The sequence below is a fragment of the Diceros bicornis genome, chromosome 2, assembly GCF_020826845.1.
Source record: "Diceros bicornis minor isolate mBicDic1 chromosome 2, mDicBic1.mat.cur, whole genome shotgun sequence".
Taxonomy (NCBI): Eukaryota; Metazoa; Chordata; class Mammalia; order Perissodactyla; family Rhinocerotidae; genus Diceros; species Diceros bicornis.
In genome coordinates this window covers 65247100-65270954 of record NC_080741.1, presented here as the reverse complement: position 1 = coordinate 65270954, position 23855 = coordinate 65247100, and the positions used below count along the sequence as shown (strand labels likewise).

Here is a 23855-nt window from a genome sequence, read left to right as displayed (position 1 = left end):
GGGGCCGGCCCTATAGTTTCTTTCTTAACGCTTCTTAGAAGATGGTGCTTATGAGATGGTCCAATAAGATAGTATACAGTACTGAGAATCTCAAGAGTAACTTTGGACCCACACAGTGTTCATTGTACATAACTTGCATATATCTGATGAAGGATTTTCTTCAATAATGAGTTATTATCTTCGTATGTCATTTCAAAAAGTGTTTTACATATATAAAATACTCATAGGAACAACCCTTAAAACTAGAAATGATGAAATTAAAATAAGGGCTTATATGTGGAAGGCACAAGAATACCAGGAAATATGATACGAAAAGACAAGGGAGAAATTAACTTCATTGGAAGTACAGAAAGTTTAAATGGCAAAAAAAAACACTAACTTACCTGCAAATTAAGTGAGGACTCCATAATTCTTGCCAAATCATCTTACCCTGAGCATCTGCTGGAGTACTTAAAACTAGTGTACTTCTGGGAAGCAACTATGATTAAGTCATTGGTTTGTTCATTAGATATTTTCTGAGTGCACTGTGTGTCAAGCATTCTTTTAGGTGTTGGATTAGTAGTAGGGAACAAAACAAACAGTAGCCACCTCATAGTAATGTGTATATTCTAGTAGGGGAAAAGAGGCAGGTAATAAGTTTGTAAACAGGAAATTAAGATAATTTCAGATAATGGTGCATGCTAGGGTAACAAGTAAGTCATCGGGGTTGGGGCAGGTCTATTTTAGCTAGAGTGGTCACAGGAGACCCCTCAGAGAAGGAGTATGTGAAGTAACATCTGCATGAGAAGAGCAAATCATGCAAATATGTGGAATAATGTGCACTTACAAGCCACTGTTCGTCGTGAACATCTCTATCAAAGCACATTCTCTATGTCTGTTTATATCTTCTTATTACCTTTTCTTTTAAAGTCATGTAGACTTCCAGTTGCTGTTTCCCCCAAACTCCTGGCACTAATGCCTACTTAAAAGTTTAAAGACTGAAGAAAGATATAAGGGCTATTAAGTATATATTTTCCTCCCAAAAAATATTTATCTGCACATAAAATGCAAAAATACAGTTCCCCATAGAGGTTAAGATCATGGGCCTGGAGTCCTTGGTTCTTTCCCTTACTGGATGTGAGACTTTGGGCAAACCACAACCTCACTAAGCGTCAGTTTCCATAAAGTAGGGATCCTGTTTTGGGCTGCTGTGAGGATTATACGAAATAATGCATGTAAAGAACTTAGCACAGTGACTGGAACCTTGTAAGTATTTAGTAAACATTAGCTATTATTTCTATTGTGATTTACTTATTTTTTAAGCAAAGTGTCTACATATATCAATACAGGAATTCTGAGATCTTTAAAATCAAAACTGTATAAACAAATAAGTAACTTTATAATTTTATTTATTTATTTTTCCCCCAAAGCCCCAGTAGATAGTCGTATGTCATAGTTGCACATCCTGCTAGTTGCTGTATGTGGGATGCGGCCTCAGCATGGCCGGAGAAGCAGTGCCTCGGTGCGCGCCCGGGATCCGAATCCCGGGCCGCCAGCAGCGGAGCGCGCGCACTTAACCACTAAGCCACGGGGCCAGCCCCAAATAAGTAACTTTAAAGCAAACTCATGCCTTCAAGATAATAATTACCGAGAGACCACCAAATGATTTTTAAGGAAGAGCTTCCACAATGGTGCCCCAAAAGAACAAAGGTGGAAGAAAAAGAATAAGAACAGATATTACCGTTTCCAAAGTAGAATTAAATGTCCAAAAATTGTGGTCCAGACAAGTGCTCAAGGATGTTAACAACAGAGTACCCAAGTATGGGCTGAAGCTAGAGGTGCATGTAATGGTTTCCTTTCTGAAGGGATGGAACTTGAGCTAAAAGGACTTGCACAGACAGGTTATGGCAAACACTGTAGGGTGACTCAGTAACAATAGTCCCAAGTCCCTCCTGGCACACCTTCGCTGACCACACTAAAAAGCTACATACATACTCAATTTCTCAATCCCCATGCAACTCAGGAAGGCACTAAGACACCAGACTCAAGAAAATTTGTTTTCCAGTTAAACAGAGTAACAGATAAGACTAGTACTGCCTCCTGCCCTTCCCCCTTCTTCATATGTAAAATGGCCATGATGCCTAAAAGTGCAGCAGCCATTTTGTGACCATGAGTAAAACAGCCAGCACATTAACGTTAGCCGAGCAGAAACAAAGAGCTTGGATCCTGGATGCCCTCATTTAACCAATACACCAGCCTTAGACAGATCATCTCCAGATTTCTTGTTACAGAAGGGAAAAAAAACACTTTATTTGGTACAGCCATTGTAGTCAGATTTTCTGTTATTTGCAGCCTAGATGCAACCAAAACTGACACACAAAGATAAAGGAAGAGGATATTTCACATGGGATGAAAGGAATAACAAAGAGCCTATTTCAACATTATGGTTTATGATGTTAATGTTTAAAATAAAGAATTAAGAGACAATTCTCACCTTTCTCCAACAGCTTTCTTATGTGTTTATACTGAAGAGTCACGTTATTGCATTTACATCCCAGTAAACCATATACACAAGAACTGGTGTCCCTTCAGGATAACAAGACCAGCATGCAACAATGGACATATGTAGCCTTTTCAAAACTGTACAGTGAAAATGAAATTCGTCCAAAGAATGAGAAAAGTAAATAGCAGCTGGTTTCATGTAAACAAAACATGAGAAAATATGCACAAAAGGGCTGAAGTAATTTTTCTACATTAATTCCACTAAAGTATTCTTTCTAAAAATGTTTGTTTATTTAAGAGATGATGAAAAACTATAGGCTAAAATCCATATTTGAGGAGTAATAATTTAGGTTCTTGAATTAAGGAATGAATTAAATGAATATTGTTCATTCATCATAGACCATCTCTACGGCGAAGTTTAATAATGTAAACGCAATTAAGTGACTCATTTCATAAACCTCTGTGATTAAAGGGGACATTTCATTTTCATTTGTTTAATATTCCCATTAATAAGAATGTCTCATTACACATTTACTGAAAGCCTGAACAATAAAACAATGGACAAATTCCAAGAGCAAACGGATTTTTTTCTTTTCCCATGAAGCTAACATTATGGAATTTTAACAGATGTTCTATTTGGTCATAGTTAATAAAATGAATTATGGAGGATTAAAATAGGGTTCAATATGTTTGCATTTGATTTTAATGGAAAAACAATTTCACAATAAAAGTTTGGAAAAATTTATAATCACTTTTTTCCCTTTCAGGGGAATTACTAAGATGTGAAAAATAATGGAATTAATTACAGAGCTTATTATTTTTCTAATTAAGCCAGTCTTCCAATAACTTTTTTTTTCAAGGTTTAAGAAGACTGAAATCTGAGAAAGTTATACAGTCATGCATCACTTAACGACAGGGATAAGTTCTGAGAAATTCGTTGTTAAGCAATTTCGTCACTGTGTGAACATCAGAGTGTACTTACACAAACCTACACGCTATAGCCTACTACACATCTAGGCTATATGGTACTAATCTTACGAAACCACCTTCGTATATGTGGTCCATCGTTGACCTAAACGTCGTTATTCAGCGTGTGACTGGATACTCATTGGTATTTCATCACCTATCTAATGCAAAGACCTTAGAATGCAGTGTATCAAAAGGCTGAGGCACCACCCTGCATAATTCCAAGTCCCCTTAGAGCTCCCTGAGTATTCTGAAATGGTCATGGTGTCTAGTAGCATCTGAACAAAAAATAATCACACTTAAACGAATAAAAAAAATTTACTGAGTGCTGACTTTGTGGAAGGCATTATGCTAAAGCCTGTGCATGCTACGAAAAGGTAAAAATCCAACAGCTGTTTTCAAGAGGAACTTACATGCTATTTCAGAAGACAAGACATAATTATATGTAGCTAGACAGCAATGAAATGTAAAGACAAACCAAAAGCGAAAGGAAGAGGTAAATCAAAGAAAACAATTTCATACAAACACACACAGAGACAGACAGGCAGCACTGATTGATACAAGGAGAAAATATTCTTTCTTATCAGATAGCACTAACTTTTTTTTTCTTTTTTTACTATCATGAAAGCAGGAAACAGTAGACAGGCTTAAGGACAGTAAGTAATACAAGTTCTAGAGATAGCTACTTCAAGACATTTTTCAATGGAAAACATTCAAGTGTTGTAAGCTCAGTAATAAAGCCTTCCTCTAAATGAGTAATCTTATTTGGGAAATTCCAGTAAATTATCAATCTGACCCAAAAGAGAATAATCATAAAAATTTTCCAACCCATTTACATTAGTAATTTTGATCAGCTTACCATCAATTAGGGTAACTTTACATTATTATAACCAATATGTTGTTTTTCCTACAGAAGTAGCCAGTGAACATAAAATCAGTTGCAGGTTGCAATTTGTTAACTGAATAAACAATTCCTCTCCACAAGACATTTAGATAAAACATGCTCAGATTGTAGCTGAGAAGTTTTACAAGTAATAACAGTTAACTGCCCTCTAGTTCAAATACAACTATTGTTACTCATCATCATGACACGACATTCACACATTTAAATGCAGACCTGAGATCAAGGTTGCATCCCTGTTCGAGAACCTAACAACCTAGAGGCAGATTTCTTCATTTCTGAGTTTCCCAGCAGACCATAATGCTGTACTTCCTCCTTCATAAGAATGCTGTGGGATTTCAGGGAGAACAGTCTATGCAACGTTCCTAGCACAGATGGGCAAACTGGGGCTCAGAGAGGTTACGTAACTTGCCAAGAGGCAGACAACTGGTAAGGGGCAGAATTGCATTTCACCCTTAGATGTCATTTCCTGTCAAAAATCTTTTCAGTTACCAAGAATACTAATAATCATAGTTAACATTTCTTGAACACATACTATGTGACAGGCTCTGTAGAAAGCATTTCACATGGATCTCTTCGTTTAATTCTCACAATAATTTTAACATAATTCAAATAATCAGTTCACAGTAAAGGAATAAAATGGTTCTCAAATATACATTAATAGGCCCACTGTAGTTAAACTACAGTGAGATCACCTCTTAGATTGCTAGCACCATTCATGAGGCAGGGGAAAACAGAGAGCTCCTACACCATTGTCAAAAGTGTCAACTGGTACTTCCATGAAGGGCAATTTGGTGATAAGTATCAAAATCACAAATGTCCATACATCTCTAACCAATTAATTCCACTTTTTGGCATGTAACCTAGAAACATCCTCAACCATGTACAAAATGACATAGGAACAATATTATTTATTGCAGCACATTTATAATGTCCACCAATGAGGATCTAGTTAAATAAACAATGGCTCATTCGTAGAGTACTATGCAATCATAAAAAAGAGAGGGTGCTCTTTATGAAGTGATAGAAAATGATCTCTAAAATATTTTGGTTAAAAAAAAAACAAGATGCAGAACACCTAGGATAGAGCGTCTCTGGAAAAACATACAAATGAAGAGTTTGGGGCAAAAGGAACTGAGTAGGCAGACAACAGAGCTGGGAAAGAGACTTTGAAGGATGATCCTTAAGGCCTGATTCCTAAAGGTTCCTGTTTCCAGCCACTACATTGGGGGAATTCTCACTGCCTGAAATACACAATAAGGGTAACCAAGTTTGGAAAGCTTCCGTGTCCACGTGCAAGTGAACTTTTCAATCAGTGTAGTGATTTTTGCACCTAAAGGGACAGATTGAGGGCTGGCCCTGTGGCTTAGCAGTTAAGTGCGCACGCTCTGCTGCTGGCGGCCCGGGTTCGGTTCCCGGGTGCGCACCGACGCATCGCTTGTCCAGCCATGCTGAGGCCGCATCCCACATACAGCAACTAGAAGGATGTGCAGCTATGACATACAACTATCTGCTGGGGCTTTGGGGAAAAAATAAAATAAATTAAAAATAAATAAATAAATAAAGGGACAGATTGAGGCTTCAATGAACTTACAGAACAGGTTGAATGATGTGTTTTGGCCTGCTTGACTGTTTGACTTTGACTGCATGTGTAATAGAATTTGGTGAGGGACTTGTTTTCATTGAAGCCTGGTAGCAAAACTGGGGGGAGAGGAGGAGATAATCCTAACCTATCTCAAATCTCATTAGTGGCTACACTTAACTACCAAAAAGAAGCCAGGAGTTATTCCATTACCAAAACAGCAACATCTTACCATTGAGGCAACTCCAACCAGTGTCTCGCCTCATATTTGTGTAGACAAGAGTCAAACGCCAATAATCTATCCTCCAAACTCCAGGGGACACATGTCAGGCTCTTCCAAGGGCTTCTCCCATGTGTTCCACTCCAGTCCCCTGGCAAACATGCAGCTGGGGTGAGAGGGTCAATCTCTCATCCAGGTAAACATCCCACTTGGTTGAGTGCTTTCCTGAAGTGCCCTCACTTGGCTTGAGGTAGAGGGAAATCACTCTTGCCTCTTCTATGAGCGTGAAAACCCCAATTTTGCTGAGGTAAGCAAGGTACACACGTTTTACTCCCTTATGCCTTTGCTCATGTTGTTACATCTGCTCTCTTTGACTACTTCTAATTGCCACTCCTTCAAGAATTAAGTCAAGACTCATTTTTATTAATGCAACAAATACTAATTGAGTACCACCCAAGCACTGCTTCTTCTATAATCCCAGCTGCATCTTGTATATACACATCATTACAGCACCATTACACTGAACTGTAAAGTGTCTACTCCCATATTTGTTTCCCCATCAGAACATGAATCCTTTAGGGCAGAAATGTTCTGCATGGTACTCAACACACAGCAGGCACTCTTAAAATGATGGTTGAGTAGAATTTGAGGATAAAACGTATTTGCTGAGCTTAACTTATTCCTACCTCTTTTGAAACAACTTGCCTTTCTCTGCTTTCTTCCTCTATAGAAGTCCTCCTAATTCACATCCAAGATTGGGGGCTGCTCTCCATAGAACTTTCAGGACAATGGACTCTCTGAAATCAGCCACGCTATGAAAGCAGCTGTGATTTTGTTCCCCATTTCCATCTTACTGTAATAACACCACTGCACCACAATGCTCGGCCACATCTAATTTGGCCAAAATCACGTAGAAAATGAATACTGAAAGGATGAAGTAAATAGTATAATCTGTTGACCTTGCTTAGACTCAGTCTAAAATTCACAGTAACTAAAATAATTTAGAAGAACATTAGGGATTAGCATGCAATCTCCACAAACATCAAATGCAGTAAAAAAACGTGACAGCACTCATAAAATCTAAACAACACACATAATCTATCTTATAATGCACGGATTCAAACTTCAATCTCATTCTAATGGGCTACTGCTAGGGAATTTTTTCTAAAGAAAAAACTGCACACAGAATAAATGTATAAGTTTCCTGGTGATTCTCACTAAGGCTTCAATGTATTTTCTTATTGAAACAATCAAACAAGGTCTTGGCAAAAAGATTTGATATTGGTGTCAAAATAATGTAAGAATTGAAACTATTTATAATGCAAAAATTTTGTGTAAAGCAAATATATCACTTGTAATTTTTCTCATTTTGAAAAGAAGCTATGTTTCACTCAGCAATAATTCGTCTCTCATTCTATCAGAGAATCTCTACAAAAGCAATATTTCAACTAAAATCAGTTCTGAAGGATCTTTTATGAATACGCATAATGCAGAAGACCCCAATTAAATTTCCAACAAAGCACTGCCATTTTGAGTAAACAAAGTCATCTCACTAGAGTCACACTATTTGCAAGAATTGCAGCCTAGAAATTAATTACTAGTGTGACATATGTCAAAACAAATTTTTAAAAGAATAGAATGCAGTTGTAACCATGTATTTTATCTGTTTGTATGCAAAACCAGTATTCTCTGGCACGTAAATATATTCATTTATTCAGTATCTCTCAGAAAAATAAAAAAGGTTTATTGCCTCCCCCTTGTTCCTGCACCCAGGTGAAATCAGAGTAAATAACACGTTTAGTGAATCAGAAAATAGGTACAGAATGAAGATATAGTGATACTTTTGAAAGGCAGAAGTCATCTTCACACAAATAACTAATTTTGAAACATTCCGTTTGCCTTTAAAAGAAGTTTTTCAAAGATCTATACCAACTATACCACACTACACTAAAAGTTGTTACCTCACGGAAATCAAAGCTTTAAATAACAAGTAGCAGTGGTGTTTCATAAAGGTTGTAATCTATAATAAGAAACAAAATAAATTTTAAAAACTACCGGGGAGTAAAATTAGGGATTTCAAAGAATTTCAATATTCTGCTAATTAGGACAATATTTCTTTAATTTAAAAACATTTTTATAAATGAAAATGTTTTAGCATCCAAGGAACTCCAAATAGAAAAAAGGGCCATGGAGCAGACATCTGCAGATTATCATTTGTATTTTCTTTAATAAAAAATTATGTCCCAATCCTTTTTACAGTGTATACATATATCAAATCATCACATTTTACACTTAAACACCTTATAATTTTATTTGCCAATTATACCTCAATAAAGTTGAAAAAAAACTTAAGATTTAAACTCAAAAAAAATTATGTTCCAAATCAAAAAGTTCTCTTATATCTCACATATCTATAACTCAAATTTGAAGTTCAAAATAGCCTCTTCTATGTGAGACAAAGATTAAAACATGTTTCTTGCAGTAATATACTGAAATCACTTTTGCTTTATCAACCAAAAAAAAAAAAGAAAAAAAATTTACCACATATTGACTCACAGAATTTAGAATCAGAAGGCACTGAGAGGTGAAACGGCTTACTGCAGGTCACCTGGAGAGCCAGGACGCCGGTCCAGCTCATCATACTTTGTTATCAGAAAGTCAAGAGCTAACTGCATGATACAGACTTTTGAGACACTTGTCTCAGAGTGCTGCTTTCATTACCAATTTTTCATTAATTCTCTGTATTACAGTAATTAACTTAATATCTTACCCTTAGTAGTTATTTCTTAATATTTCAGCTATAACAGACAGTTAGCCACGCTAGAATAACAGCGAAGCTATAGGATGGGCCACTCTGACCACTGGATTGGTCTTTCAGCAAAACCATTCTACCCATTCACTAGATGCAGGAACCAAGACAAGACTAAACAGAGTGCTTTAAAAAGTGATCATAATCTCTCTTTTTAATTTTTTAAATGCAGTTTCTCCAAATAAATTTACTGGACAAAGCACATCATTCTTTTGTAGTTCATTATTGGAAACTCAGTGAGTTACCTCTCTTAAAACCGTGCTTTTGTAGCCTCGATACAATCCTTGGATGCCCTGAAACAAACAAAAGGCAAGGGCTCAGCAAGTTAAAACAGCAGCGATTCCTGAATGACATTCCAAACAAAACAGATTCACCTGTGCTAAAGTTTGAGGTTTAAAACGCTCACTATAACCACAGTTCCGTAAGAGGTTAAAGATTCTAAACTGGCCTAAGATATACAAAGCTCAGGTCAGCTCCTTCAAAATGGGAACATCTCTAACAATAAAACTGACTACACAGAACTTCAGTTGCTGTCAATATTTCTTCTCCTGAAAAGAACACTTCAGATGCTTTAAATCAATATATTTCCAAAAGCAAATGCATACAGAATGCCGATTACCCTTTCATATAAAAACAGAATTATATTTCATAGTTTCAATCAGAAGACATCATAAATTCATTAATAATCTCTCAATCAAGTAGTGATAAATACCTCTGGACAAGCCGTATCTATTTAACCATAGACATGATTCAACAGGGACCCTCTACAGGATTGATCTCATTCATACAATTAAATACTCATTATCTCCTCACCAAGGTGACAGAGGAACCATTAAGAATAATTCTTCTAAAATCCAGACTCACTGAAATTTCCATGTGAATGACTTCCATAAAAAAAAAAAAAAAGACTTCTGTAAAGACTGTAAAGGAATGCAGCTCAATGGTCCCTAATCACATGGCCAGCAAGAACGATTTCTGACCCACAGCTTAAAACTGACCAGGAAAAGAGGAATTACATCTTGATATCAACATTATGACATCGGTCACTAAAATCAGTCCATTACTACAGTTATCTTCCACAGGCTCTCAAATTCTGTAGTGATGTTTTAATATAATATCTTAATTCACTTCACATATCTGCTCTTTACTCCACGTCTATTTCCCAAAAAACGACAGGGCAATTACAATGTAAGACACATGTACAGTAGTGGCACTTAATATGCATTTTTTAGAAATTTGAAAAAGAAATAAAAATGAAAATAAAAATTCAAAAACAAAGGAAAGACAAAGATAATCTTAGCATAAAAAGTTCCTATAATTGGACATTAAATTTAGCTTTAAGGTTTCTTCTAAGACTCCTGATATGAGACCCACAGCATTCATATTAGCCACTATAAAATCTTTCTCAATAAAGAACAAAGAGAACTGAAAAACACATCTCACCTCTTCATATAAGATGTTAGAGAAAATATGAAACGTTCTTGACGAAGCAGATACTTGTGCCCTCTGCTTAACTACTTCAGTAGGAACTCGAATCAGGCAGGCAACCTAAAATACAGAAATTTAATTACATCCTAAAAAGAAGTAACTGCCATGAAAATTGAAGTTTTTTAATAAGCAAAAATTACAGTAAAAAAGGCATAATGTACAGGCTTAGTGCAAGATGTCAAAAGGTTTGTTTTGTATGAACTAAAACACTTGGACCCGTAATGGACATACATTGTTTTATCAGCCCAAAACCTCTCCTTCGTTGTCCTATATAGAGCCTCCCACCTCCTGCCACATTGTTCAAAACACATCTATGTATAAATCCCTCAACAGCAAGAAGCACATTTATTCATTTTGAACTCCCAACACCTAGAACAGTATCTGGTGTTCACATGACAACCAATTCAAACATTTGATGAAAGAATGAACCAAAAGGGCCTTTGCTTTCCTGGAAGTAATGCACATATCGATAGAGGCAAGACTGATCATCAGCTGGTTACCCCCAACCTTCCATCTCACCACCCCCTGCCTCGACCAGCTCCCAACCCCACACCTTCCCACCATGCAACAACTGAGGAGTAACTCCAGGCACTCTCAGACCCTGCTCCAGTATTCAAGTTGACACAGATCCTGACTGGTCCATACTCACTCCTGATGAGTCAACAAATGATTTTAACATCACCGTTGGTGATAAGCCAGGGTGAGGTGTATGCCACCTCAAACTCACACTTCCAGGACTCTGCCTTCAGTAGCCTACTTACTTTCAGAAATTGGAACAATAAAGAATTGGTCAATCACCCCCCATCTCTTACTATGGCTGTCATCTCATCAAAAAGATAAGATAACAAGTGTTGGTGAGGATGTGGAGAAAAGGGAACCCTTGTGCACTGTCGGTGGGGATGTAAATTGATACAACCACTATGGAAAACAGTACAGAGGGTCCTCAAAAAATTAAAAATAGAACTACCATGTGATTCAGCAATTCCACTTCTTGGTATATATCCAAAGGAAATGAAATCATTATGTCAAAGAGATATCTGCACCCCCATGTTCAATGCAGCATTATTTACAGTAGCCAAGACATGGAAACCACCTCAGTGTCCACCGACACATGAATGGATAAAGAAAATGTGGTATATATAGACAACGGCATCCTAACCACACTGTTCCTAAGGTGTAGGCCTGGCTGTGGTTCTTGCCATGCTTTCCCTTCCCATTTATTTCCCACACCTCATTCTCCAGTCTTCCATGTATCCCAAGAGCCATCAAACAGTGTCCAGAGTCAATTACAGAAGTAACAGCTTTTTTGGATAAAAGAGCAAAACACCAACTAGTGGCTTACACAGTAAATGACATTTAATTAGGTGACCTAATAAGTTTTTTGGTGATAGGCAGTTCAATATTTTGTGCAGAACCTCAACAAAGGGAGCACAAACCAGGCTCTTGCTATCCTTTTGCCTTGGTATATTGGCTTTTTATCCTTAGGCTTGCTGCCTCATGAGTAAAAGACGGCTCTTATATCCTCCAGCATCACCTCGTCACACAACTGAGTTCAAGGCAAGAAAAACAGGCCTCCTTCTTTTTCTCAGATGCCTCCCCATAGGTATCCACTTGCTCATATTGGCCAGAATTGTATGATATAACCATCCGTTGTTAGGAGGCTAAGAATAAGCAGATCTAGCAAAGGGCTAGGGACACTGCCACCCAAACCAAATCAGTATTCTATCGTCTAAGGGGAAGGCAACCAAACATATCTGCCAACCTGCCAAAAAATAATCTTTTTTCCCATAGGTTAGCCAAGATCAATTTTGACTGCAAGCAACCAAGAACCCTACTTGATATTTAAGGGGGTCAGAAGTCTCAAATGGAGATTTGCAGAGCAAAAGGGTCAAGAGTCTCAAGCAGTGCACATATGAGAGTTAACAGTGTTCATCAGAATTGTTGCAATGGAGTGGCTGGGGCAGGAGACCCACAGTGAATTCAAAAGTGATTTAGAGATAGAGAGGACAAGTGTAGACTACTACCACAGGAAGCTCGCTAAGAAGGTAGGAGCCATGGGTTAGTAGTTAAAGGTGGCCATAGGGCCAAGGAATAGTTCTTGGTCTTGTTTTATCTAGGATGGTAAATATTTGCAAACAGGATGAGGGAAAGTGGTAACAGCAAGGTAGAGGTTGACCATCTAAGATAGAAATGGGATAATATGTGAAGATCCCAGAGGCTACAAAAACTGGTAGAGTCAGGAGCGCCAGCACATGCTTACACTGTTGTGACTACCTCCCTTTGCCCATACTGCCCCTCAGCGGAGGGTGCTTCCTGCATCTGAACTGGATCTTTCCTTCAGGGCTCAAGTCCAAGAGGGAATGAGCAGTGTTTTGGCTGAGGGTCTTCAGACCTAGACTGTGGCCTCAGCTCTGCAAGTGAATTCTCGGCTTTCCCTCAGCCTTCCTGGGTCTAATTTTTCTTATTTGACTTGGACCAGAAATCTTTATATCTGTTTATGTCTTGATTTCCATAATTCTTAATTTTCCTCAATCATACTTTCTCTTCTTAACCTCAAAAGATTCCCTCTTTATTCTCCAAATAAACTATTTCCTCCTTATTCTTATTTCCCAAAATAAACTATCGTACCTGACATTTTTTTACTTATTAAATTCCACACATAGTTCTTAAAATATGTTATTTTCTCTTTCTCTAAACCTTAAACACCTTGAAGGCAAGAAGAAAATATGCATCAACCTTACTAATCAACTGGGGGGAAAGATCTCTCTCCTGTATTTTCTCCTGAGCTTTACTGAGGTATACCTGACAAGCAAAATTGTATCTACTATATTTTTTTTGTATTGTTTTATGTAGAAAGCAAATGAAACTACCCAAGAGGAAATGACAAAAATCAATCATTTCCACAGAAATAACTTATCCAAAATTTTTTAAACACATATATTTTTTCTTTGTACTGAATAGACTGCCCATACGTACAGTTAGATAAAGACTGGACAAATAGACAGGGATTACAGGTGATGTTTCTCCTCCTTCTCTGCCTGCATTTTCTAAATTCTCTACAAGGAACATGGACATTACTTTGTAAGCTTCTTTAACATAATTTAAAAGGGCAAAAATATTTGTTACGGACCCAAGATTTTAAGTGAGGGAGAAAATAAAATGAAAGGGCTAATTTAAAATATGCTTTTAGATACAATCTTACTTAGTAAGCTTAACAAAAAACAATTTATTTTTAATTTAGTAACAATAATACACGCACAAACAGATTAAACAGCTTACCACTAAGGCCTAAAAGTGGCTATAAATTATGTTATTTTTCATAAGTGTAAACTTTTAAACCCATACTTATAAACCAGGATAGAAAATAAAGTCCACTGAAACTTGCATGAACCTAACAGGACAACTCCTAGATTCTAAAACTCATTAAAGGAATGAAAACAAATAAATAAAAAAGGAAAGAGAAAAGAAAGAAAAGGGTATACTAACTCCTTGTATTTTTCAATTCAAGAGGTCAAGAGTGAAATATGACCCCAATATGTCAAGAAAATAGGAATTGTCTACTTTTGTGACTTGGCATAAATATTTATGGAACTTCATGCTTCATAACCTTCCATGTTCTTACATTATGTTTTTATTTCTCAAAAATATAGAAGCAGAAGAATAACTTTGAAAAGGTTCTCAGATGAAAAACAATCTAACTAACAGAAGGAGTACAAAGCACCCAGCACGGCTTCCTGACTTCCGTGGTGTGGCAATTCTGGCATGAGAGAGAGGCCACAAAGCAATGCCTCTGTCTGTTTCCTCCAGTAACTCCGCTGCCTTCCATTTGGTTTTCTATTAACTCTGATCTTTCTTAGATTTGAATTTGAGCTACAACAGAGTATTTCACTGCACAAGAACAAAAACACATTACAGTATTGTGATTCTATGAAAGGAAATAAAGGTAATGTCATCTGTGGGTCTCTTGGTAAATCCATTCTTTAGAGTATTCTTTCCTCATAAATCTGGGGCTCAGTATGAATCCAGGACACAGGAATGGTGGCATTTTCATTAAACCCAACAATGTTTTATAAGTTAAAGTTCTATCAAAAGACAAGACAACTAAGGTTTTCCATAAAGAAAATACATGTCCCCATCTTTTATCAACACTAAAATGCAATACTGGCCTCATTAGAATTAAACATACCAAAAATCTGATGAACTTTAAAAATGGATTATAATAATGAAGCTACTACCAAGATTTTTCTTTCTTTGACATAAATAAAAACTTTTCTGTTATGTTTTTTACTTATTTTTGCAATGGAGAGCTGAAAGTCTCCTTTTAGTATTTATTAAACACCAAGATGCTAAACTACAAGTCATAAGACTAGGTGTGTAAAAGGGAAAAAATTACAGTGAACTTTGGCCTCACATTCAGTAAAATGAGTGAAGGCAGAAAGAAAGAGGGAAAGAGAGAGAAAGAGAGATGCTGCATTTTAGCATCTCCGGTTCTTTGGTTGCCACAGCCAAGCTCCATACCTCCACACGTCATCTGTCTCACTTCCATCTTTTCACTCTTGAAATGCTCTTCAAAGTCACTGGGCATCACCAATAGCAACTTGCATTAACACTGTATCTTTTACCCAACTATTTCAACATGGTTCACCAAAAATTACCTGATTTAAGACTTTTCTCTAAGAAACTTAATCAACAACCTGTAAATATTCCTCTGATATTAGAAGCTAATTATGTCAGTATTTTATATACAAATCAGTCTGAGATGGTAGAAGTTACTGAAGGTCAGAGAGCTAATTGGCTTAAGAAGCAAGGGTGAAACCCAAACCTTTTCATTATCATCTTCAGAACTATTTTTCATCAACAGTAAATCATACTTACACGCATCTAACGAACTTAAAGGTTCAAGGTTTAATTATTAGCTGCTGCTTGATGTTTAAACAGGCAAATCTATAATAAGTTCAATGGAAACGTAAATGAGTTGAATAAAGCCAATAAAAGTTTAATCACATTCAAAGCAAAAGTTGCTTTAGACTTTGCAGAGTAAACTCAATGTGGCAAATTAGTAAAAGAGAGAGAGACCTCATGGCACTCTGAAGATTTTTTAAATGCACAGTTTAGTTACTTGTATTTCACTCCACATTCCCTGTGTAATTTCCAAAATTCTTTCTAGAAAGGTTTCCAAATTAAGAAAACCTAACATATCTTTCTACACTACCATTTAAAATCAAACCCCTATAACTGAACAGTTCATCTGTGTGTCAATTCTGCCATCTTCTGGTTACAAATGGAATCACAGCTGTTGATAAAATAATCCAAACAGCAATTTAGAAATCCTAACGTACCCTCCTTAGGGTTTATATTTTATTCACTGATATTGGGGCAAAAGTTCATCACACCTTTCTTCCTTATAAGACTATTTCCATGTCTACAAATAGCCAACAGGCATAAGAAGAAAATCTTTAAGTTTTTGTAGGTATTAGTCTTCTCTTGCTTGACAAAACTAATATCCTTGATAATCCAGACTCTAGACAGAAAGTTAATAGTCTTCTCAACAAAAATAATTATATCACCTTTTAGGTCCTGTATCTAAAAGCTGTTCCCAGAATTCTACACAACCCAAGAGGTAAGCCTCAAATGGATTTTTCATTTTTATACCTTTCCAAAACAGAAATGAGCCATGATTTCACATTTGGTGACAAAAGCCTCATGGACAGGTTTATAGATTTCTACCAATATAACATCTGAAAATGGAGGAGACTGTAATGGTAACTGTATCCGTTTCCTATGGCTGCTATAACAAATTACCACATACTTAGTGGTTTAAAACAACACAAATTTATTCTCTTATACATCTGGAGGTCAGAAGTCCAAAATGGGTCTTACTGACCTAAAACGAAGATGTCAGCCAGGCAGCATTTCTTCTGAAGGCTCTAAGGGAGCATCTATTCCCTTGTTTCTAGAAGCCACCTGCATTCCTTGGTTTTGGCCCCTTCTTCCATCTTCAAGCCAGCAGCATAGCATCTCAAAATCTCCGACACTCCTGCTTCCCTCTTCTAAGGACCCTTGTGATTACACTGGGCTCAGATGGATAATGCAAGAAAATCTTCCCATCTCAAAATCCTTAACTTAATCATATCTGCAAAGTCTCTTTTGTCGCATTAGGTAACATATTCACAGGTTTCGGGGACTAGGACAGCTTTGGGGACCATTATTTTGCCTACCATTGTAACCAACAGAAAATTTTAGAATTCTGACCTTTTCTTATTTTAAGAAACCAAGAGTGATCTGAGTTCTTAATTACTACCCAAGAAGAACACTTCTTATCTCCAGTTCTGCATCAGTTCTGCCATTTTTTAAATATTACATAAAAAGTAGAAGACAAAGGTGCTCCTCGAAGTACACAGAGAAATGTTTGTCTAACTATTCATTCTGCAATGGTGTTTTATTGTCCATAGCAGCTGGGAAACTTTGAGTGAGTCACTAAACTTCTTTGAATTTCTTCATCTTCTGAACTGATTCCCAAAACTATAAAATTCTAAAAATGTGCTACATACAGCAATTTTTGTGACATGGTACTAGAACCAACATCTATTGGACACTTTATATATCAGCTGCTAGGCTGAGCACTTTATAAGTATTGAAGCACTTAATCCTTACAAGGACTGTGAGTAGGGTAGCATTAACCCTATTTTTCAAGATAAGGAAAACAGCAGCTCAGTAAGGTTAAATAAATGGCCTACAGACAGAGCAAATACACAGAAAAGTCACAATTCCAACCCTGATCTGTGTAACTTGACAGCTCATAATCCATAAGCTGCTTCTTTACAGAGGTCCTCAAAATATTCTCCAGTTATTTAATAAACGTTTCCAATTTATTTATATGCTCAAAGACAGAGATCAAAAGTTCTTATTCTGTTTCTTAGCACCAATCACAGTGCTAGCTATATAACAGGCACTCAAATATCTAAAAGTATAAAACTACAAATCAAAGCAAATTTGTGACAGCGGTATTTAACTCATTACACTATCAAGAACTCTAATCTTAACAAAGTAATATCTTAAAACATAAAGGTTTGTCACTGACAAAGTGCAGACTCGCACATAAGTGGCTAATCTTAACTTCAGTAGTTTGGTCCTTGGAGAGATGTATTCAGTTTTTCCATTTACAATGTAGTGGCAATAACTGACCAAATAACACTCTTATGGCTTGAAATGGTTTCTTCAACTTCATCATCCTATATGAAAATCGTATTCATTGTTTCTAAAAAGCTGAACTTCATTGTGTTCCATAAACTGATACTGTTCTTAAGTAAAAAGCCAACACAGAGCCTTCCTTCCCTATTGCCCACTAACTAAATTAGATAATCAATGAAATACACTGCCCTAGATCATGAATCAATACCATCTGAACAAATGCTGTATACCACATTAGGGAAAGAAAAAAAAGTTCACAAAACAGAAAACAATCTGAAATGTGTTCCAGCAGGAAGTCATCAAGAAAGTGGAGTGGGGCCGGCCTGGTGGCATAGTGGTTAAGTGCGCACAATCCGCTGTGGCAGCCCGGGGTTCACAGGCTCGGATCCCAGGTGCGCACCGACGCACCGCTTGTCAAGCCATGCTGTGACAGCGTCCCATATAAAGTAGAGGAAGATGGGCACGGATGTTAGCCCAGGGCTAATCTTCCTCAGCAAAAAGAGGAGGATTGGCATCAGATGTTAGCTCAGGGCTAATCTTCATCACAAAAAAAAAAAAAAAAAAGGTGAAGGGACAATGGAGAAAGCTGTTCCTTTACAAGAGCCTCCCCGGAAAATCTCTGAGCACGTTCATGTTTGTACTTTAAATGAAGAACTACAAGCAGGATCATCACCACACGTGGGTCATGCCAAGCCCTGACCCTCTCTTTCCCTCCTCTTGCCCTTTCTGCACATTAGCTCAGGATCAGATGGCCAGGACAGCTAGGGTGTGCTTACTGAACTCAGCTCAGTGGACTCTGTTGGAGAATTTACACACGTGCGCAACAGACAAAGACACAACATACTAACAAAGGCATCTACGATGAAACATGCACTGAAGGAATGTTCCTGGAAGGGCTTTTAAAAGAACTACCATCTTTACACCGATTCTCTTGAACTCACCTTCTCCCTCTGCATCGCCCTGCCCCTGCCTTAATTGAGGCTCTAATCATCTCTCTCTCCTCGAGATTTCTCTAACAGTCTCATCCCCTCCATTCACACACCACATCTACCTCCACACAACTGCCAGAGGATGTTCTTAAAACACCAACCAAAGGTGCTCTTCTGCTCAGCCCTTCAAAGGATAACAGCCAAACTCCTCACCACAGCAGGCATGGCCCTCGAGCACCCTCCAGCCCGGCTTCATTTCATGATGACCCAGTCACACTTGGGCTCCATTTGGAACTCGAAAGTGTCTAACAAGGGCTCTTCATAAGTTCCGCAGCCCTCCTTGCACCCACCCACCTAACAATCATATTCTAAAATGCAACTCAAGGATTAGTTATTCCATTAGGCCTTTCCTGAATCAACACCCAACCACCGGCTCCAATCCAGACAATACTGACCACTCCTTCCCTTCAGGCTCTCATTGTACCTTGTACTTACTTTCCTTAAAATACCTGTAATACTTGAACGCACTTACACACTCACATGTCCATCTCCACCTCTAGACTGCAAGTCTCTTCAAGGCAGTATCTTAACTTGTCATTTTATGCTCAATGCCTAGAACATATTAAAGACTTAAGATCTAAATCCACACTGCCAGTTAACGACAACCAAAGCGGCAGACGAAACTAAGAGGAGCTGAACAAACGCAGCCCATATAACAAGAACCAAAGAGGTCCCAGCAAGGAAAGGATAGAAAAAGGAAAGGGTCTAAAGGATGGCAATGGAAAGCAGGTTATTTTTTATACACTGGAGATAATTTTTCATGTAATTCTTATAGTTTAGGCTTCCTAAGAAGGAATTAAAAAGTCTCTCTGCCTTAGGTACTTAACGTCCTGAAGTGAAAAAAGGTTCCCAGGCACACTGAAAAATAAGCAGATAGGAGAACAAGGCAGAAGGCCCCCTTGGCATAGGCATGCGCTTACACGCATCAAAAAGAAAAGCGCTTGTCTGCATGTTGTTAGGTATCCGACAGTTTGGTTTCAGCTTCTAATTGTACAACAGATTTCCTAGCAATATCTGGACACTTCCACCTCCATTCATCTCTATATAGACAAGCCATTTTCACCTGCAGCATTACTGTGAGCCTCCTTCTGACTTAGTAACTATACTGCACTTCTGGGGCAGCCATCTCATTGTCTACTCAAGCTGTCTTCCAGGACTCAACTATACAACTGCATAGGAGTTTGGTGAAATCCTACCACAAATGCAAACAAGAGTTAATCTGGATTCATTTACGGATATTTCAAAACCTATCATGATTACTTCAAGAGATAAAACACATTTCAAAAGTTGTCAACTTTCCTTCTATTATCTTGCTCAGTGGTTCTTCTTAGAAAAGGCCAGTAAACATCATGAAAACCATTATAAATACATTTTAAAACATGATAGTAACAGCATAATCAAAAATAACTTAAATCCCCACTAGGGAAAACACAATGATAAGTAACATGTGCACCGTGCTTTGTAGCCTATAAACACCCCTGACAGCATCAACGCATCTAACCCTCCAAGTAGCCAATGCAGTGGGGAAGCTGAATAAAACTAATGTGCTTAACCCGTATGCTGATAATTACCAAACCCCCGAGGGGACTGCAGTGCCAAGTAGACCCACTGACGTTGGCAGTTGCTGGAGTAGCTGAACCATAGCATAAGTTGCCTTCACTTTCAAGGCTCTTCAACCACATCGGCCTTAAAGAAAACGTCAGAGATGACTGCAACGCTCACTCTAAATTCAAAATCCAAATCTATATGTCTGAGTATGCTGCCACCCTCCAAACTAAACAGTTTATTAAACTAGGATTTTCAGTAGGTCTAAAAGTAGGTAATTCTGAGGAAGACAAAAGCAGCCACACTTTTAATCAGCGTGTAGCAAGCACTCCTTATGTTTTGCACCTACTAAAATATTCTTATGTATGGGACTGCCAAGTCAATTCAGTAAAAATATTTACTACTGGGGTATCAATTAAAATTTTTGATAATCCTAAATCAGTGGTGCTTAAATATCACTGAGCACCACAGCCATCTAGGAATCTTATTTAAAATGCAGGGTCCCCGGTGCCATCTCCAAAAATCTTCATTTGTAACCAGCTGCTGAGGCAATTGATTCTCCAGTAGGTGCTCCCTGGGCCACAATGCTGTGTGCACAAGTACTGTCAGACGCTGTCAGAAAAGCATTTACAAAACATGATACAACTTATTTCCTAACTTTCTCAATCTCAAGTTAGAATGGGACGCAGAAGGATAACCTATCAGCATCTATGTGTGTAAGGACATCCACACGTCACCCATGCACACGTTAAATTCACAGTGGCTGCTTCTGGCTGCAAAGAAATTTCAATGTTCTTTCATTTCTGAAAACAACATGAACTAAGGCCAAAAGTAAGGTAAGACCCAGGAAAAGTCTAATCTTAAATCCTAAACAAAAGAAATCACTACTAGCATCTGTCGTATTAAAGTAAACCTGCCCCAAACCTTCTGATCTAATTACAGAGTCTACTTCTCACAGGGCTTTTTCTGTGTCTGATGAAAACCGAGCTGTAAAATAATTGAGGTAGGGATTTAGAGATTTGGTACAGCAAACTCCCTAATAAAAATGGCACAAATGGGACTCATCTTACTGTTGTTACATATTAAATCTTATTTGATCGATTTTACTGTATTCCAAATTACAAACGTAAGGTAGAAGGTTGTAATTATAGTTTTATTGATTCATCATTAAGTTTTAATCAAGCTGCTGCTACAGGGAATGGTTATAATGGCAGTATTCTTTTGTTTCCAGGTTTCTTTCATACACTTATAGTTGCTACAACAAAGTAATTGTGGACACATGCAATAGGAACAAAATATGGTATTGTTTCTAAGGAATCTGTTTGCAACATAATCTTTTATCAAAGCAAATATAGAACAATCACTGCACTAAACTATTTCTTATTTTCTCTAGGTCTCTATACCTTTCTGACCATTGACAGCTATAAATGTTTTTATTTTCTATTCCTTTTTATTTTACCTATGAAAATTTGTTTCTCCTAAATTCACCCCTTTCTTTCTCTTACCTTTAGCGACCTCACTGTATGAATCTGAAACCAAAAGTTTATGCTCTATGAAACTGAAACAAGTTACTGAATTAGGAGGTGGTATGTATATTTCTCAAGCATTTATTGAGAAAACTGATACTGAATGGCTTTGGGAAGCTTTTTAAGAAAATTCAAAGATAAATGACGCATCAGAACCAACATTTTCACAAACTTCATAAATGTGACCATTTTTTGAGCTTATTAAACTGTAACTGAATTTAAAATCAATTAAAAGTCAACATCAAGAGATGTTTCCCCTGCGAAGCCAATCTATGTACTGGCTGCTGATCAGTGCTCTTAAAGTTCTCCAGGCATCACAGAAACTATAAACAGGCATCTGACATTATGCCTTACAGCCTAAGGGACCATGGCAATCCTAAGAGACACAATAAAGATAAGAACATCCTAGAAATGTATATTTCCAGTCTCATAGATACTTGTTTCCTAACTAAAAGTCTACCTACACCACCTCATATGCCCAATAGCTCACACACAGAATATTACATTAAAAGGGCTCCAACAGGGCTGACCCCATGGCATAGCGATTAAGTTCAGCACACTCTGCTTTGGCAGCCCGGGGTTTAAAGGTTCGGATCCTGGACGTGGACCTACACCACTCGTCAGCCAGGCTGTGGCGGCAACCCACATACAAAACAGAGGAAGGCTAGCACACGTTAGCTCAGGGCAAATCTTCCTCACCAAAAAAAAATTTAAAAGGCTCCAATATTTTTAAAAGGTCAGTTACAGATATTAAAGTATTAGAACATGCAGGATTTTCTACAAATAAAAAGATATATCATTAACACATCTAACAGCTATCATTTGCCATACTTAATTATATCACTTTATATATTCTTGGTAAGTCTAAGCTACAGAAAGTTCATAAATTGAATAAAGCTTGTCCTTCACATGGCAAACTAGCTTTCTAGCAAGACGGCCCTACGTGAAATGAAATAAGTGACCAAGTTCTTTTTGCCGCTTGCTCTCAGCAACATACTAGAAAATGTAAACCAAATAATGAATTATGAGAATATATTTAAATTTAATCAAAGCAACATGCAATTCTAAAATAAAGAGAGGCAAGAACTGTCAGAAGGGGAGAATTTTCACAACCTGTGAGACACTTGAAACTCTCACACGTGATTTGTTATTCTTTAGTACATACACTCAAAAATAATATATAATACTCAATATATTATATACTCAAATATAATACTCAAAAATACTCAATAATAACATGTACATGTAATGATGTTCTAATGTCAGAACATAATCACAAAAAACAATCTAAACCTAGGATAATAGGTTAAAAGATTTTTTTTTAATTAAGTATAAATTGCTTTTAAATTGCAGTTTAAGCTAATTTTCACGTAGAATTCAAGCACTGGAGTTCTTACTTCGGGTAAGAGTGGAGGGGAATGAAAATCCATGGGTGGAAAGAATAAAAATCCCCAGAAATTGTATGCAAAATACCTGTATGTTCACTTTACTGGAGAGACAGCCATAGGTTTCACTATATTCCTAAGGGGTTCTATGGTTCATAAAAGGAAGTACTACTTTATGTTCTTCGCTACTCAAAAATTAATATATTGTTAGCCCATCACTTTTATAAACTCATAAATTATGAAGGCAATTTTTTTTTAAAATCCAGAGTTACCTTGGGTTCTGCAAAATCATTTTTAAAACAATGTCAAAGGAAGTTTTATAAAAAATACTTCAGTGAATTTAATGTCTCTCAGGCTAATTTCTTTCAACGTTCTCTTTAAGGAACCATATAACAGATTTCTTAGATCAAGAAATTCATTTTACAGTAATGGAAAAGCACTTATATATCCCAGATATATTAATAAATAAATAAATAAAATGCAAAATTACCAAAGAAAACCAGAGGTCATCTTTTTTCCAAATCAAACATTATAACCTCAACAACTCAAATTATCACAAGAACAGGATAGACAGAGACACTTGCTTTTATTTATACCTGAGACTATTTCCTCCATAATTCTCTTTCTCCTGGATTTTCCAGATATATTATAATCTGATATGTTTTCATCAACAAAAATGAAATAATTAATTTGACTACATTTCTTTAAAATAATTTTTAAAGAAATTATCTTAACACTTCCCAACTGATTCTACAAGGCCACTTTTACCTTG

The 23855-nt window shown here is 37.1% G+C and overlaps 1 protein-coding gene across 1 annotated transcript in view; it reads right to left on the bottom strand.

Moving 5' to 3' along the window:
* SLC25A26 (solute carrier family 25 member 26) overlaps window positions 1–23855 on the bottom strand; it is a 142476-nt gene that overhangs the window by 97942 nt on the left and 20679 nt on the right. Inside the window, exons 4-5 of the mRNA XM_058562576.1 lie at window positions 10403–10507; window positions 9205–9252 (exon numbers count right to left, since the gene is read on the bottom strand). Of these exons, the coding sequence (XP_058418559.1) occupies window positions 9205–9252; window positions 10403–10507 (153 nt within the window). The remainder of the gene's footprint in view (window positions 1–9204; window positions 9253–10402; window positions 10508–23855) is intronic.